The 16,304-nt window shown below is 36.5% G+C and overlaps 1 protein-coding gene across 1 annotated transcript; it reads left to right on the forward strand.

Moving 5' to 3' along the window:
• Positions 1 to 1,443: 1,443 nt before the first annotated feature.
• Positions 1,444 to 15,002, forward strand: TNFSF13B (TNF superfamily member 13b). The gene is made up of 6 exons (XM_069879476.1): positions 1,444 to 2,077; positions 2,159 to 2,264; positions 10,394 to 10,450; positions 11,434 to 11,546; positions 11,644 to 11,794; positions 13,484 to 15,002. Exons 1-6 carry the CDS (start codon positions 1,742 to 1,744, stop codon positions 13,594 to 13,596), a joined length of 876 nt encoding a protein of 291 aa, XP_069735577.1. The 5' UTR covers positions 1,444 to 1,741; the 3' UTR covers positions 13,597 to 15,002.
• The last annotated feature ends 1,302 nt before the right edge of the window (positions 15,003 to 16,304 follow it).

The raw sequence follows: 16,304 nt of genomic DNA on the forward strand, positions 1-16,304 counted from the left end.
TTCAAAATGTAGCCCAATTTACACCTTAATTTAGATCTGAAAATAGGTGCAGAAACAGTATGGTAGTCTGCTCTTATTCCACCCTGCACTGATTTCTGTGTCATTTCTCACAGTATGTACATGCCTTCTAGGGCCATGTTAAGATAGATAGTGTAAGGTTTTTTTTCCTCTGCATTTAGGAAAATAATTACTTGTCTGTGCAGGATATTGTGTGGTTCCGAGAAGTGTCAAAGTAAGGAAAAGTGTACTTTGCATCACAATAGAAGATAATAAAGCTTATAATAACCCTCACTTTCTCATAGTCTTAAGAAACAGAAGTGGGAAAGGCTACGGATGTTGTTACTCTATTGTTGCTTCTGCTTCCTTATCCTTCCTAACAACATCAAGTCTGAACTATTCTGACAAGTGTTGCAATCAGGATTCATTACACAATATTCACAGACCTGTAAAAGTTTTCTCTTTCTTGCAAAGATAAAGATTACTTACATGGTAAAAAAATGTATATTCCAGCGGGGGGGATCTTGACATCAATTTTAGCTCTAGTTGTGATGCTTTTTGAGATTTTTTCTGTCACAGACCACTCAAACCTTTAACAAAAGAGTGAAATTTTACTTCCATATGAGAAGACAGTGCAAAAAGCATATGAACACATTTGCAATGTTTTGGTGGCCTTGCTTCTGCAGAGAAGAAAGGAATTCCTAATGCAGGGCTTTAAGATGAAAGGAATAGTAAAACCTTAAGTAGATGAGCTTAAGCCAGATACTCACGTGTGTGTGTTTAAAGTTTTGTTGCTCTTGTTTTTAATTCTCTTAATGTTAGTTTCCTTTTATACCCCTTTGGCCTTTCCCCCTCGTTCTTATTTTCTCCACTTTTATTCTTTCCCATTCTCTGTTTTCCACCCCTTCTAGTTCTCCCCCTTCCCCCCCCCTCCAACTTTCCTTTCTCCAGTTCTCTGTTTCTCCTTTTGCATTAATCCAGGTCCTTGAATTCTGTAGAGAAACTGTATTTATTAAATAAGTATAATACACCTCTTCTGAAGTTAATATGATGAACTGAACTACAGAATCTGCAACTACATACAGTTGAGAGACCAGTAATTTGTTACTTATACCTGGGAATATTTTTCACTATAGTGTTTAGGAAACCACAACATTTTTGTTTGAATAGAGTATCCCCTCCGTAGAAGTATAGGCACTTTAGATATGAATATATGTATATTAATATGTATGATGTAATGTATATGCACAGTACATCCATATACGTACACACAGAGACACACACATTGTCATATCTGTTTGTCTTTTAAGCAGCACTAGTTGATATGCTGCCAGGAAACTTTACATTGTTTCTGCACTTCTAGATAAGGCTGTAAATTACCAGTGGTACTGGCTGTGCCTAAATTTAAAGATAATGGGAAACAGTAATAGCAAGTTGCCACATAAATAAATAGTGGAAAGTGAAAGGAGGAAGGTAGATTAAGCAAGCAGTCCATGAGAAAGTATTAATTTCCAAAATGCAGCACAGAAAAACGAAAACTAAACGGAGACTGAATCTTAGACCTTCACTCTGTACATTAAGTTTAATGGTTTTATCAACGGCTTCATATGACAGGAAATGATCTGGGCGTTTTGTTCACTTATTCTGGATGCACTTGGTTTCAGAAAGCAACTGGTAACATGGATTGCACCTCGGAAGGGGACAGCTGAACTCTCCCTCTGGCTTTAGTGAGGAAAGAGCAGCGATGAAATCCGTGGACTGTGTGCACGTCATCCAACAGAAGGATACCGCCTCCTCTCCCTCTGCCCCCCCTGGTGCTGCTTCAGGCACCACAGGACTTTTTTCTGTCACATTCCTGTGGCTTGCGATGCTCCTGTCCTCCTGTCTCGCAGCATTGTCTCTTTACCATGTTATCACCCTGAAAACAGAGCTAGAAGCTCTGCGCAGTGAGCTGATCCACAGGGTCCACGCAAAGTCTCCACTAGATCGGCCACCTGCCTATCACCTATCACATGATGAAAATAAAGCAGGTACCCCTGTTTCTTCCATCCTGCAAGTGTCTGCAGCTGGCACCAGGCAGGTAAGATAGATGGGTGGGTTTTGGCTTGCAGGAGATAAGAAAATGTGAGGCTGCTTTCACACCGTTGCTTCTCTCTGTTAGGAGAACAGGCTTCCTGGTCCTGGCCCAGCTGAAAACTTCCAAAAGGAAATCTGGAATGGGAGCAGAAACAGGGGGAGAAGGTCTGTTGTCCACACAGATGAAACAGGTAAATAGCACCTGATCGAGTGGCTTGGGATGCCTACAGTTGCATACTGTTTTGAGAAAAGTAGCAGTGCTTGGCTTGTACCTTCTTCATCAGCTGATCTGTGCTATGAGAGACTGTTAAGATTTTTACAATTATTGCTGAATGAACGGTATTCATTGCAGATATATTCTCTTAATGCTTACCATACTGCTTAACGTACCACATATTCATCTCGTCTGCAGGCTGAACTTTAAAAGTTAGGTCCCAAATCTGCTTCTTGTTACAGAAGCATTTCTCAATGATGCACTAGAGTTGAGTAAGGCACCTTTACGTTCTTCAGACTGTAAATCGCTCAATTGTAAAAGCATCATTTTCAGTTCAGGGTAACGCCTAACTTGTTTTTCTCTTATCATTATTAGGGAGGGGAAACTTATTAAAAATGCCGAGTCATTTTCCTGGGAAGACATACTCATCCTAAAACAGAGAAGTAACAAGAAAGCTCCTTAACTTTACAGAAGTAGGAGCTTTCAAACAGAAAGGCTTCTTTGTACCTGTCAAAAGAGACAGACTACAAGGAATTCAGAAGTTTAGTGTCATTTCTGCATGAAATTCATCCATTAATACAATTAGCAAAATTAGAAAAGGCTTGGCTATCCAGTAAGATTTTTTTATCATGGCTTTTTTTAAAGGTGCTGCAGAGGACATTGAAGACTGTGCTCTATAAAAGGCAACCAATGTGTATTATAATGTTTGAATATTAAAGGAATATCACTTTTTCCTCTGGGGATAAAATGCCTATATTTTTTTCCTTCTCTCTTTCTAAACACAAAGATGCTTGAGAGAGTTAAACGCAGGATTTTATTTTAACAATTTGCATACATACTCTAATTGCACTGAGTAGCTGAAAAAAGTTCCTGAGTTGCTAAATCAGTTCAGTCCTCTTAAGGATACCTTTAGATTGTTTTAAGCGATGAAAGCTGATACCTTAAATTATTAACAGAGCAAGTTAAAATGGAGTAACTTGTAGGTAAATCAGACTCTGCTTAACAAGTGCTTTTGATTGGCTAATTAATTTGAAATATATTTCCCTTAAACTTCAGCAAGCAAGATGAAATTTAAGCTGTAGAGTGTAATCAATCTGCTTATCTTCAAGTCTCTCCAAAGAGAATATTCATTTAGGACATCACCCAAAATGCATAGTTGAAATGGGATTTATTCTCTTTCATTAGTAATCTTTGATTAAAGGTCTTGACTAAAAGTGATTTCACAAAAAGGACTGAGGACAAGGTTGCTTTAATTGTATTTCTTGTAGCCTGTTTCTGTCATGGAAAACATAGAACTTCCTTGCTTTCCCCATCCCAGCACATCCCAAATAAAAAATAATGAACTTTTATACCTAAAGCACAAGTATCTTGAAATATAAGGAGGCATGTCTTTAAAAAATGAATGTTATAGCATCAGTACACTGCAAATTATTAAATTCCCTTCACAGTAGCTTTCATCTTTCTTCTTGTTACTATTTGAGGGTGTATGGGGGAGAACGAGGGTTTTGGGCTTCTCAGCTGTGCTTTTGGCAGGTGCAAGATTCCTCTCGTCAAGTAGCCACTTCGTATTATACCTATTAGTCTTTCATCACATACAATTCTAATTAAGCCACATATTTCATTTTAAAGATGCGTCTGGCTTTAAAATTTTTTAGAATGGATAACAGAAAGCACAGAATATGAACATTAATTTAAAAGGGGAAAGCTAGATAGGCTGACCCACTACAAAACTGTTTTCTAACACGACCATTGTAATTTTTAATAAAAAAAGGAAGAAGAGTAAATTACAATTCTTGCATTTACATGAAAAGTTATCTGCTAGATAATTTCCTTTCTGCATGCTTTAATTACAACAAATTAAACTTGGCAGAGTTCAGTAAAATGTTACATTTTCTCAGATCAGGCTTCACTGATGACCATGAACCTACTAGTCAATGTGAAATTCTGTTTTAGCAGAATGAGTAAAATAAGAGAATACGGTGTTGTTCATGGTGCTGAACCCTTTCTGTTACTTGGCCATATACACATTATTACTAGTCCTGCATTTTGTTCTTATGTCCATTTCTGGATACCAAAATAGCAGCAGCCTCCAAATAATTCTGCAGATGCATTGTACTCATTCTGGTTCAATAGCTGATAAATTAGGATATTGATAGAAGTGCCTTGTCCTATTTCTGCTTTCTTCAATGAGGTCTTAAAGAGGAGTTGACTCTTATAATTAAGTGTTGACCCGTAATTTCACTTTAACATGGACTAGTTCCTTAGCAATAGGATACCTGAAAACGGCACTGATAGACATTTACTTCTCATAAAAGAACAGAAGTAAAATATAGGTGCATTGTTTTGTTTATAAATAAAGTTATGGTTCAATTATCTTTTCTTTTTAGACTCTAATTATAAATTTCCAGGACTGAATGCACCATGATTCTTTTTAGGCCCAGCACAGCCCTTCCTGAACATACAGAATTTCTATTATTTTTTTTTTTCCTATTTGCTTGATGTTGTGTGCATAAAAGTAGCCACAAATTAGATTTTACTTTAAATGAATCTAACACAATGTTCTTTCGTGTATTTATGGGGTATATATTTGTCTGTGTTCATGCATAAACTTTTAGTCATCAGCAGTTACATGTATATTTTTTTGTCCTGAGAAAATTTCCAGCTCAAGTAGGTTGAAGCATGGGCTCAAGCATCACTTCCAAATACAATTGTACAGATAGCAGTCAAAACCAGAGTTCTTTTTACAATAAGTGGGAGTTAATGGGTGATTTTGAAAGGCACATATTTATATGCAGGCAGCTAGATCATCTAACCACTTCTGGCAAATGTGATATCAGAACACATAAGAACAGATATCATTTTTCTTTGCCTTTATAAAATTTGCCTGCCAAGGAAAATTGTTCCACAACAAAAACATCTCCTGAATTTTGTACTCTGGTCACAATTGTTTGCCTTGCCTATGTGCTTTTCTCTCTAAGATGTCTGTGGGTTTACGTCTAGGAACGAGGCACAGTTTCTACATAGTTTCCACCTAAGCCAGTTTAATGCACAAATGTCAAGTCTCATTTACACACACTTTCTCTGCCTGGTTCTGATCATTATTGTGGCATTCTGATTCCAGTGGCCAGCTAGTGAGGTAAGCATCAGGCTTGCTGCAAACTCAGCTTCAGGCAGCATTCTCCTGTGATGAGATTGGTGCACCAAATATACTTTGGTACATTGAGGTTATCTATCTCAACCAGTCTGGTTGCAGGTATGGAAGGAACAGAGCATAAATTCTAAGTAATTCCACAAAGCAGTGAAACAGGCTAATCTGGCATGTGACCTGACAATTTTTTTACTAGCAATTCCCAGGTTCTACCCCAGTATCACTTGTGTCTATGGGATATAGTTATAGCCATGCTAGTGTGGCATTTAAGTTGTGAGAATTTTGCCATTGTTCTTGGTGTAACTGCCTTATTGGCAACTTGGTACATTTGTTGGTTAGAAATGTTTTGACTATGTGGTTGGTTTAGATCTGTGTGACAGAGTAACCCTTTACAAATGGAACTTAACTTTAGTGATCTTTGAATCAAGAAACCTAATCTTTTGTTAGCAGTCTAAACAGATGCTACATATAAAATTCCCTCCCCAAACAAACATTCAAAATACTTCTTGTTTTATTATTTGAAGAGGGGAAATATAAGAGTTCTCTTAATAAAAAAAAAGAGAGAGGCCTACTTCTTGAAAAGATATGGGGTTTTTTTGTTGTTGTTAGTTTTGCTGACAACAGGCTAACTCTAAAGGAAGTTGGCCCTTCTATGTGGAAAGATAGAAAATTATTTGATACAGCACTCACAATTCTACATGAAGAATTCCACTTATTGAATGAATGAACAAGTGTTGCGTATTATGCAGTACATTGTGCAATCAAAAATCCACAAAATAGGCTTTAATTTTTTAAAACACTATCCTGCTTTCTAACGTGTAAGAGAAGTCTACATAAAGCATTGTTCATTCTTAGTAAATGATCGCTTTTTTATTCTGATTGTAACATGCTACTAGTAATTCTGTTAAGGTTAAAATAATGCTACCAATACTTTGAAGATATTTGTTAGATCTGAGTGATATCTGTAACCACAAACAAGATGTTTTTATGCAAAAACTGATTTAATCCATGATTAATGCCATATAAAGTCTTCCTAATTAAAAATTACAAAATTAACCAGTCTATAAAGATGCACAAGCTAAAAGTAAAAGAAGATCTCTTGTGATGAGAAAAGAAGAAGTTAAGGAAATAAATACAGTAAGTTGTTCAAGAACATGTACATAACTTGTAAACTTAATTATCTAGTGTTTAAGTACATTTCAGAAAGTCTACAAAGAACAGATCTAGATCAAAGAAGGAACCTAAACAAGTAGATCTGGTTTTAAAATTTTAGGGGGGGTGCCTGTTTCTATTTCAGCAAAAAATTAGATAGATGTCTTGCACCTCAGGTATCAAAACTTAAAAATTTATTTTTGAGTTCACAGACAACAAACTTGAATTTTTATTTGGATCGATTACGACATTGGATTACAAAATAATAGAATGATTTTACAAGTTAATTAACATAAAAACTTGCATGGGAGGGCAAATTTGACTTTACCAATATCAATCAGGCCTGAAATCATGAAGATATGCAGAAGGCTGTGTTCCTATCCCACTGAAAAAAAATGCTCTTGCTTTTTAAACAGTTGCGGTTACATTGCTCAACTGGTGAAGAACATGCCCCTTCATGTGCTGGCTGTGGTTTATAAAGGCATCTGGAGTCACTAATTTCTTCAGAACTGGCTGTTCTGCTCAAGGAAGAAGAGACATTCTGAAATGTTCTTCTCCCCATGCATACACCACAGAGTGGTGTATGCAGAAAAAAAATGCTTCCCAAAGCAAAGCTATTACATGAATTCACAAGAGGACAGGGCATACTTTGTTGATCTAGATACACTCTGTTATGTACATCCAGACCTCATGGTAACAGTCAGTCTAGATATTTTTGCACATTTTTAAGATGTATTTTATGAATCCTGCATTATACTTGCATTAATAATTATTCAAAAATAGTTTAGACTACAAATTTGATGCTCAGGTGTAATTTACACTGGGCTGAAGGGCATTCAGGTAGTGGTTTTGATTTATTCTGCTCACTACTGATAGTAACAATTCAGCCCATATTTTGTAGTGCATATATCCTTGATATTGTACTTCAGGTAAGATTTGTGTCCTTGGAATAGAATTGCTAGCATTTCTTAATAATGTTAACTTTTTACTGAAAAGCACTGTTAATCCAGAAAATATACTCTGTATATCCATATCTTCTTCATAGTAGCATTATTTATTCTGAATTTGTTTCAATGACTTACTAAAATTTAAGTGTTGGTGTAGTCCCTTAAGGTGAAAGTTAAAAGCTTGTGTGTACTGGAAGTAGTTATGTGTCAGTCCCTGCTTCTGAACATGTTTTGAAGCATATTGTTAAATCCCTCAAACACTTTTAAAAATATTATTTGCCCTATTATAAAGCCTTTGTAGCTTCAGGTAAAATTGCCACTGTGCTAACTCCTGTCCACTTTACTGTCATGGATGACACTGCTGTATCTATATTTCATAGAATCATAGACTCATACAGTCATTAAGGTTGGAAAAGACATCTAAAATCATTAAGTCCGACTGTTAGCCCAACACCACAATGCCTACAAAACTGTGTCCTGAAGTGCCACATCTACACATCTTTTGAACGCCTCCATCATCACTCTCAGTAGAGATTTTTTTCCTAATATCCAGTGTAAACCTACCCTGTTGCATCTTGAGTGCATTATATGCATTTCTCTGTGAAGAACAAGCTTACTATATTCTGTGGAGCCTTATTTCTACCTGCTCACACTAAAAAAGACAGTGAGATATTTTTAGAGAATATATGTAGATTTGATATCCATAGCATAATGGAAAGTTGGTTTGTGTTTTGAAAAGATGGAAAAGATCTCAGACCGTATTGTACTTGCTGATTTGAATTACTGTGTAGCAGTTCTCATTATTGATGACTAGTATTTCAATGCTGCAAATAACTGAAATGTAAATCCAGACTTGCAAACTGTTGAAGAATGTCGATAAAGTTGCAGAGAAGGTTTTTCAAGAAGCAGCTTGCTAAAGTCACCGTAACTTTCATTACTTGTGAACACTAGTCCTTGGTATCCAGCTGTATAGCAGCTGGTTAGTGTGGATCATAAGAAATCTTCTCTTGTTTTGGTAGGAGAAAATCCAGTGAATGTGCTAATGATTTCTTTTAAAAGCAGGAATAAACATTTTGATGTAGCTTATTGGGAATCGGCAAACTACATTCGCTAGGAAGGCACTTTGCACCACAGAGGAATGAATGAATACTATGTGAAGTAAATTGCCTGATGTGTTTTGTTGTGCAACTCCAGAATAATCACATTTTGACTCTATTTGGAAGCTTCTTATTCAGACAATTCTGTCACTCACAAGTGTAGTATAAAAAATAACTGAAATATAATACCTTTTTTGATTTTGTATCAGCTTGGTTTTTCTATTCCTTGTCAGAAGGCAGGGAATTCAGATGCCTTTAAACTCTTTGTTTGAAAATCTATAGAATTTGGCACATTATTGATGAGTATTGAGAGAACTCAAGGACGTGTTGCAGTGTAGGAGATGAGAGCTTGCAGTATAGCATTCCCATTAATGTAAGTAGGGCTCACAGATTGTGTGATTTTTCTGATGTTGAAGTGTTTCAGGCGTGTGCTTGAATCTCTGTCTGCTGCCAGTTGGCACTGCTGAGTGCATCCAGCTCTGTTATGGTGTGGCAGGCCCCCTTAGAAAAGTGGTTTAGAAACAGGAGGCTGCTTACTGTTCAAATCCTTTCACTATCCGCTGCTCAGCGGGACATTTGTGCTGCTGGACACTTGGTTGCACCCATGGGTACCACTGACAGATGTAGAAACAAGATCCCATGGAGCGTGGCACCACACATTGTAGTAAGAGAGGGCAAATCTGACACAGAGCCTTCTTACCTGAAAAGATGTAAACAAAAATTGAAGAATCCATAGCAGAAATTTCTTCTCTTGTCTCTCAGTAAATAAAATTCCATTTCTGTTAAATGCAGTAAATGTTACTACGCCCTTTTCCAACCTTGAAAGTAGCCCTAGAAGCAGGCTTTTTTTTTTCATTAAAATCTGCTCTAAGCAAATATAACTATCCTTTTTTTTGTTTTATCCTGTTCCGTGACATTTATACTTGGCAGATTCTTTTCAAGATCTTTGTTTCACTTGCAAGCCTGTATTGTGATATACCACAGTGTTTTTCTGCGGTCAAGCTCCTAGTTTCTCATTAGTGTCACCAGTCTCTACAGTTTTGAGTAACGTATCTGTTTTGACAGATACTGAGTTATTTGGTTCGTGTGCATTAAATTGCTAACAGTCATCTCTGTATCTTCCCTCTTAGCCTTGGTATAGGTTGATTGAGTGTTGGTATCTGCAAACATATTGAAAGTACATATACAGATATATGGATTTTGAGAAATTATTTTGAAAGTACCATGTAACCGATATACATGACTAAGGTTTTACAGCAAATATGACTGGAAACTAATTTCTTTAGATAATGCAGTAAATATCATTAGAAAATCTGATATCTGTTATAGTTGACAGGGCTGGGGTTTTTTTGAGCTTTTGCTTAGAAAACTGACAAGGCTAATTGATCTCATGATTCTTAGCTCATTTGACTTACTGCTACATTTTTACTGCTACATCTTATATTATATATATCTGCTTACTGCTACACCTTATATTAAGACCAGAAGTTAAAGCAAACAAGCGTTACTTGTGCCACAACCATAGACCTCCTGCTTAGCCACATGTTCTCTGGAAGTTATCTAGTACTTGTTGTGGTATGAATTTTGTTTTGACATATTTGAATAAGATCTGTGTTAATAGATTATGTTTTCAAATAAGTGCTGAGACATGGAGAAGATTTTTTTTTCATGTTTGTTTTTTTTTAAAGTAGTTTCAAAAGCTTCATCTCTTCTCTGCTACTGATTTATATTTCTTTGATTGCAAAATGTTTTCACTTTGCAGTGCTGCAGGCCTGCTTGCAACTGATTGCTGACAGCAAAAGCGATATCCAGCAGATAGGTAAGAATGCGTTACCTGATTTGTAGCTAACAAATCCATATATTAACTTTTCAATCTAATTTTATCTAACTTCAAAGCAGTAACTGAGTTATGTCACTGAATTAAAAAAAAAAAATAAAGTCCCTTGTTCTAGTTTGATCTAAAGCAGAACATGTTCTCTGACTTTTCAGCTAAGCCTTTTTCAAAACTTCAGCTGCTGAAGCTTACCAAAACCAGATTTTCAGACAGCGACTGCCTCTAGGGGTGATAAGCCTGATAGTTATCACCAATATAATGGGCTACAGGTATGCAGAGAGGCCACTGCTCACACCTATCCTGATGTACATTAAGGCCATCCTGGAGCTGGTGTGAAGGGGGTAGCATGTGCTGGTGACAGAACAGGTAACCCAAACCAGACCAATGAAGGATTCCACATCATACTTGTCCTACTCAGTATAAAGGCTTAGAGATCACTAGGGTTAGCTGCCTTCTTCAGGGAGGACCTTGCCTCTCTGCCTGTCCCTGAATCCATCCACGTGCTCCTGAAACCCATTCCTGAGTCGAGCTTCTGCCTGCTGCTCAGTCCAGTCCGGGAGTTTCTCCACATGTCAGTGGTGACATATTAGTCATCCGGAGAGTTTGGATTGTTTTTTGTATACTTGAGTATATATTATTATTTTTTTCTTAACATTATGATCTTCCTTTTCTTCCTATTATTATTGCATTAAAGCTGTTTTAGTGTTAGTTTCCAAACCACAAGTCTTTCTCTCATTTCCCTTTTGGGTTTAAAATCTGCCCTTTTTAGCTGCTGATCTGTCTAGGGGCTGCTAAACAAGAACGCTCCTGCATCTGGACAGGTCTCGCAAATATTCCCTTTTCAGTGGGGAAATCCAGCTAGTGAGACGGGAAGTCTTGACTAGAAGACAGCATTGTTAATTTTTGGCAGATGAAAATTAAGAAAGTAAATTTATTCCTGATTACCCCAAAATTATTGTTTCTTTCAGATGATTCAAGCATTGTCCCTTGGCTTCTGAGCTTTAAACGTGGCACAGCTCTGGAAGAACAAGGAAATAAAATAGTAATAAAAGAAACAGGATATTTTTTCATATATGGCCAGGTGAGAAAGCTCAGTTCATTTCAGCGTCTCACTTTTTTTTTAAGGATTTTTAATATCTCCATACAATGTTTGAAGTCTACACCTCTTCATTCTGCAGGTTTTATATACGGATACAACATTTGCTATGGGACACCTTATACAGAGAAAGAAGGCCCACGTGTTTGGTGATGATCTCAGCTTGGTGACATTGTTTCGTTGTATCCAAAATATGCCACAGTCTTATCCAAATAATTCTTGCTATACTGCTGGTAAATGTTTCATTCTTCCTTTTCTTTGTCTGCAAATGAAATGTGTCAGATAGATTCTGTACTATTGGGTGGTCAAGTATAGTGGCAGTTGTAAAAAAGCTGACTGCATTCATTAATCTGGTTAACTGCAAAACTACTAAATACTTCCGCAAAATACTGTTTTATTAAAAGTGTTGACAGTCAGAAGGTGTGCATCTAAACTTAGGTGATCTGAACAATTCCCCTCTCTCCACTGACTATATTATGTGGTTATATACTTTGGTGCTTTCAGTGAGATGTCTGAAGCAGACAAAAGGAGTGCATGCTGTCATTATAGAAGAACTCAGTTAAATTTAGAAGTTGAATTCCACATTTCGCTATCCCAATAAAATAACTAGAAGCTATGTTTTCTTTTAAAACATCATGTATTAATTTCAGCCACCCAATTTTTGCATACTTTACTGTGGGATTTCCAAAGATATTTCTTATCAGCTTAATTCTCTACTCCTTGTAATGGCTACTGCAGTTTTACTTTTTGGTAACTTGAAGTTATCTCCTATAAGAAGCTCTTTCTGAGTGCACAGATTAGAAACACCACAATAAAATTATTTAATACAAGTCCATCAGGCTCAATATTCAATATATATATTTTTATATTCCTGCAGTAGCATTTAAGGAGTTATTTTCAAGGGCTACTAAACCTCATTGGGTAGCTCTTATCTGCCTATCTTTCCCATTTAATGTTGGCTTTGAGGGTTTTCTCTTTTGTTATTTTCCAGAAAGATCTGTGTGAATAAAATTTATCTTTTTTTTTTTTAAAGTCTTATAAAAAAGTGAGTGACATGGAATGATGGAGTTAACTGTGGGCAAGTAATGGCATTAAACAATTGGGATGAAAAAGGAAGCTAATTTTTTTCCAAATAAAAATAAATTAACTACGTCCTCCTGGCAACTGAGGATGTCCAAATATTTTCTTTAACTTACCCTTCCATCCACCCATTCTGGCATGATAACCACCTACAATTTCATCTATCTTCTTTCACCCTTGCTTTACTCTCCTACTTTTTTTACTTAGGATCTCTGCTCCATTCTGCCACTTTCTGGTTTCTGCTTCCCAAATCCCCACCCTTCTTCTTTCACCTAAGAAACCAAATCTCACTACAATACCTCATGCTGCTGAGTATGTATAGTAGCAAATGTTAGATGTACTCTCAGCTCAGTAACCGCAGCTTGAAGGTGAGGTGCTTTTGGCTATCACATCAGCTGATACGCAGACTTTAGTGCTCTGCAGTTGCAGTGGATCAGCTGATGTCTGGTAACTTCATTTAGTTGATAAAGCTCATGAGACCTCCTCCAGAAGTGTGGGAACAGAATGGTCTAGGACCAGCAAATCCCAATACTGACCTCAACTGTCATATCACCATAACACACATAATCTGAGTACACCATTGTCATGAATTTTTGCAGCATTTGCTTAAGTGAACTGTGATATGCTGAGTGCAAATTATGTCCAGCTCTACAGAAGACATTGTCAGCTTTGGGTAGGCTGCAATTTGTAAGGTTGTGAGTAGGGATAAAAAACCCCCACTCTTTGCAAGAAACAAACCATGTTTCTATTTATAAGATGACGTGTAATGACTTTTTGAACACAATTTAAGAAAATAATGCATTTTAAATATTCATTTAAAAATATTCCAAATCTTTTGCCAGGCATTGCAAAATTAGAAGAAGGGGATGAACTACAACTTACAATACCACGGAGGAGGGCCAAAATATCCTTGGATGGAGATGGTACTTTTTTCGGTGCAGTTAGACTCCTCTGAAGCTCTTAATTTCTGTTATTATGCTTAATGCAGTTTTATTCTTTTCCTATGCCTTTGTCAGAAAAAATATCGAATTGTAATAAAGCTGCCAATTCGGTCTCCCCTCTATCCACCACCAGCTTCTCAAAACTTTTCTTCAGTTTACTAAGTGAACCCAGAACAGGAAATACACCAGACATACTTGTGAGATATAACCATCATGTGATTACCACAAGCATTAAGTATAGGGAAAAACCATCAAACAGTAGATTCCTCATCACAAAATGGATGTGCCAAGTGGATTCTAGTTTGTGGATTTCAAGATTTGGGGGAAGGAAAAAATCTAAACGTATGGGACACTGGAAAGTAAATGTATGGAATAACCAAAACAAACTGCTCATAAATATGCAGAATAGTAGCTTGCCTCTACGGGTTTGCCTCTTCCCTGTGAAGAAAAGGTGTACAAATTGCTAAAATCTATTAGTATTTACCAATTAGAATTAATTTTACTGGGAAAAGCGCAAGGAAGATTCTTGAACATCTTGATCTTCAAAGCATTGCTACTCATCAAGAAATAAGTGTATACTTTTATGTTAGCAAGGCAGGAATAAGGAGAAACATGATGAGATTAGACACAATGCAATAGGTGGAATTGGATTTCTGGCTTAATTATTTCTGCAGTCATATATAGATGTGTACATATATATACCATATATATTTGTATAGGTATGTATATGAAAGAATTTACACACACATATACAGGCCTTTGACATCTGAGCACAGAATTTTACCTTCTTTTGAATAGATTATCCAATGGAAATAATACTGCCTACACTTTTTTTATTTCTCTTGCTTTTTGCTATGATCCATTCTATGCAACATAGTAAAAAAAAAATGCAATAAACATGGAACCAACCATAAAACTGAAAAGATATATTTGCATCCCAGAAATCAGGACTCATTCCCTAGGTTAAATATGGTCTTTTTCTGAGTTTTGAACATATTGCTCAACTTTGTTTTGCAAAAAAATATCAGAACAGATGTGGGTTTTTTGTTTTCTTTCATTTGTATGCTTTGTTCAGTAGGTAAGATTTATGTCTTTTTTTGCCCCAAGAATCCATGTATATCATGTAGTCAAGGTAAAAACATGGTAATAGTGTGGTCAAGACTTCTAGGAGCTATTGTAATACAGACATTGAATACTTACTCCACTGATCTTCAGGGAAGTACTGAAGTGAGTACTGGAATAGGTAAAATAATAAAAAAAACAGTAATGACCTGTATTTCATTTGAAAATATTTTTTAGGAGTTGAGAATTTTGTCATAAAGCTCATTCAATAAAGAAAAGATGCTTTGTGTATTGCAGTCTCCTTGTCTGTTTTTATAAATCATGTTTATTTGAAGGTTTTCTCATGGAGATAGACGATAAATAAAATAGATTTGGAGTTACGAATTACAGACTGTGGTAAACTAATGAAACAATTCAGGAAGACTTTTGAACAACAAACGTGTGCATTGGATTACCACACTGGGATTTATATGAGACTTAACTACAGTTTCGAAATGTCTGGAAATCCTCCTTATACAACTTATTTATTTTTGTGTCCTGGAGCTGAAGCAGCTGCTGCTGCTGAGTACTATTATTATTATTTTCATTGATATGCTAAGTTTGCAAAAAAAAAAAAATTAAATCCTCTGCAGGAACCCTCAGTTTAGCTGCATGTAGATAAAACAATTATTAGCATGCAGTGAGTTGTCTGTCATTACGGACATACATTAAAGAGATGCACAGAAGCTCTAATCAGAAGCTCACTGATTTTAGCATTGTCCAATTATGGAAAAAAAAATGTTGTTACTGTTACTTTCCCAGAGAACCAATGGCTAAACTTGTAAATTTAACTTTTGATATGTAATTTCCCCTGTGGCTTCAGTGGGCCTGTGTGTGCTCAGCTCAAGCCAATTCTGAATCTGTTTGGCACCTTAGTAAGTATAGCTTTGATATAACCAGACTTAGTGAAATATTTTAAATATACAGCACATACAAAAAATTCTGTGAAGCTAAATCAATTGTCACCACTGCCCCTTTTCCTTGTTATATTTCTTCCTTCTGCTGCTGGTGAATATAGGCAGCACAGAATTTTAGAAAGTATTTGGGATATGGCATGGCTTGAAGGAAAACTTATCTCTTCTGAGTGAAAATTTTTTATGGAAAGGGTCATTGGGCACTGGGACAGGCTGCCCAGGGAGGTGGTTGAGTCACCTTCCCTGGAGGTGTTTAAAGGACGGTTGGATGAGGAGCTGAGGGGCATGGTTTAGTGATTGATAGGAATGGTTGGACTCGATGATCCTGTGGGTCTTTCCCAACCTTGTGATTCTGTGATTCTGTGAAAATATCTAAAAAATGTTCCCTTACTTTAGTAGGATGAAACTGAACCTCAAGTTTCTTCACAAAAAATTTTAAACTTGAGAACTCCCACGTGTGTAGCGAGTGCACGCCAACAGACTATTCAGATACTTCTAGTGACAAAGCCGGCAATTTTGCTGTTGGGCTAGTTTTCTACTGGATTAATGAGAAAACTTGTCTTCTCAAAATTAATCTGCTTCTACACAAAGCTGAGTTACAACAGATCAGCATTTTCTGACCAAAGCATGAAGAAAGGGAGAATACCTCCTTCTTAATGGTTCTGCTAGCAAACTTGTGACACATGAGATAGCAAAGTGCATCCAGA

This window comes from Phaenicophaeus curvirostris, chromosome 1 (genome assembly GCF_032191515.1).
Source record: "Phaenicophaeus curvirostris isolate KB17595 chromosome 1, BPBGC_Pcur_1.0, whole genome shotgun sequence".
In the NCBI taxonomy this organism is placed as follows: domain Eukaryota; kingdom Metazoa; phylum Chordata; class Aves; order Cuculiformes; family Cuculidae; genus Phaenicophaeus; species Phaenicophaeus curvirostris.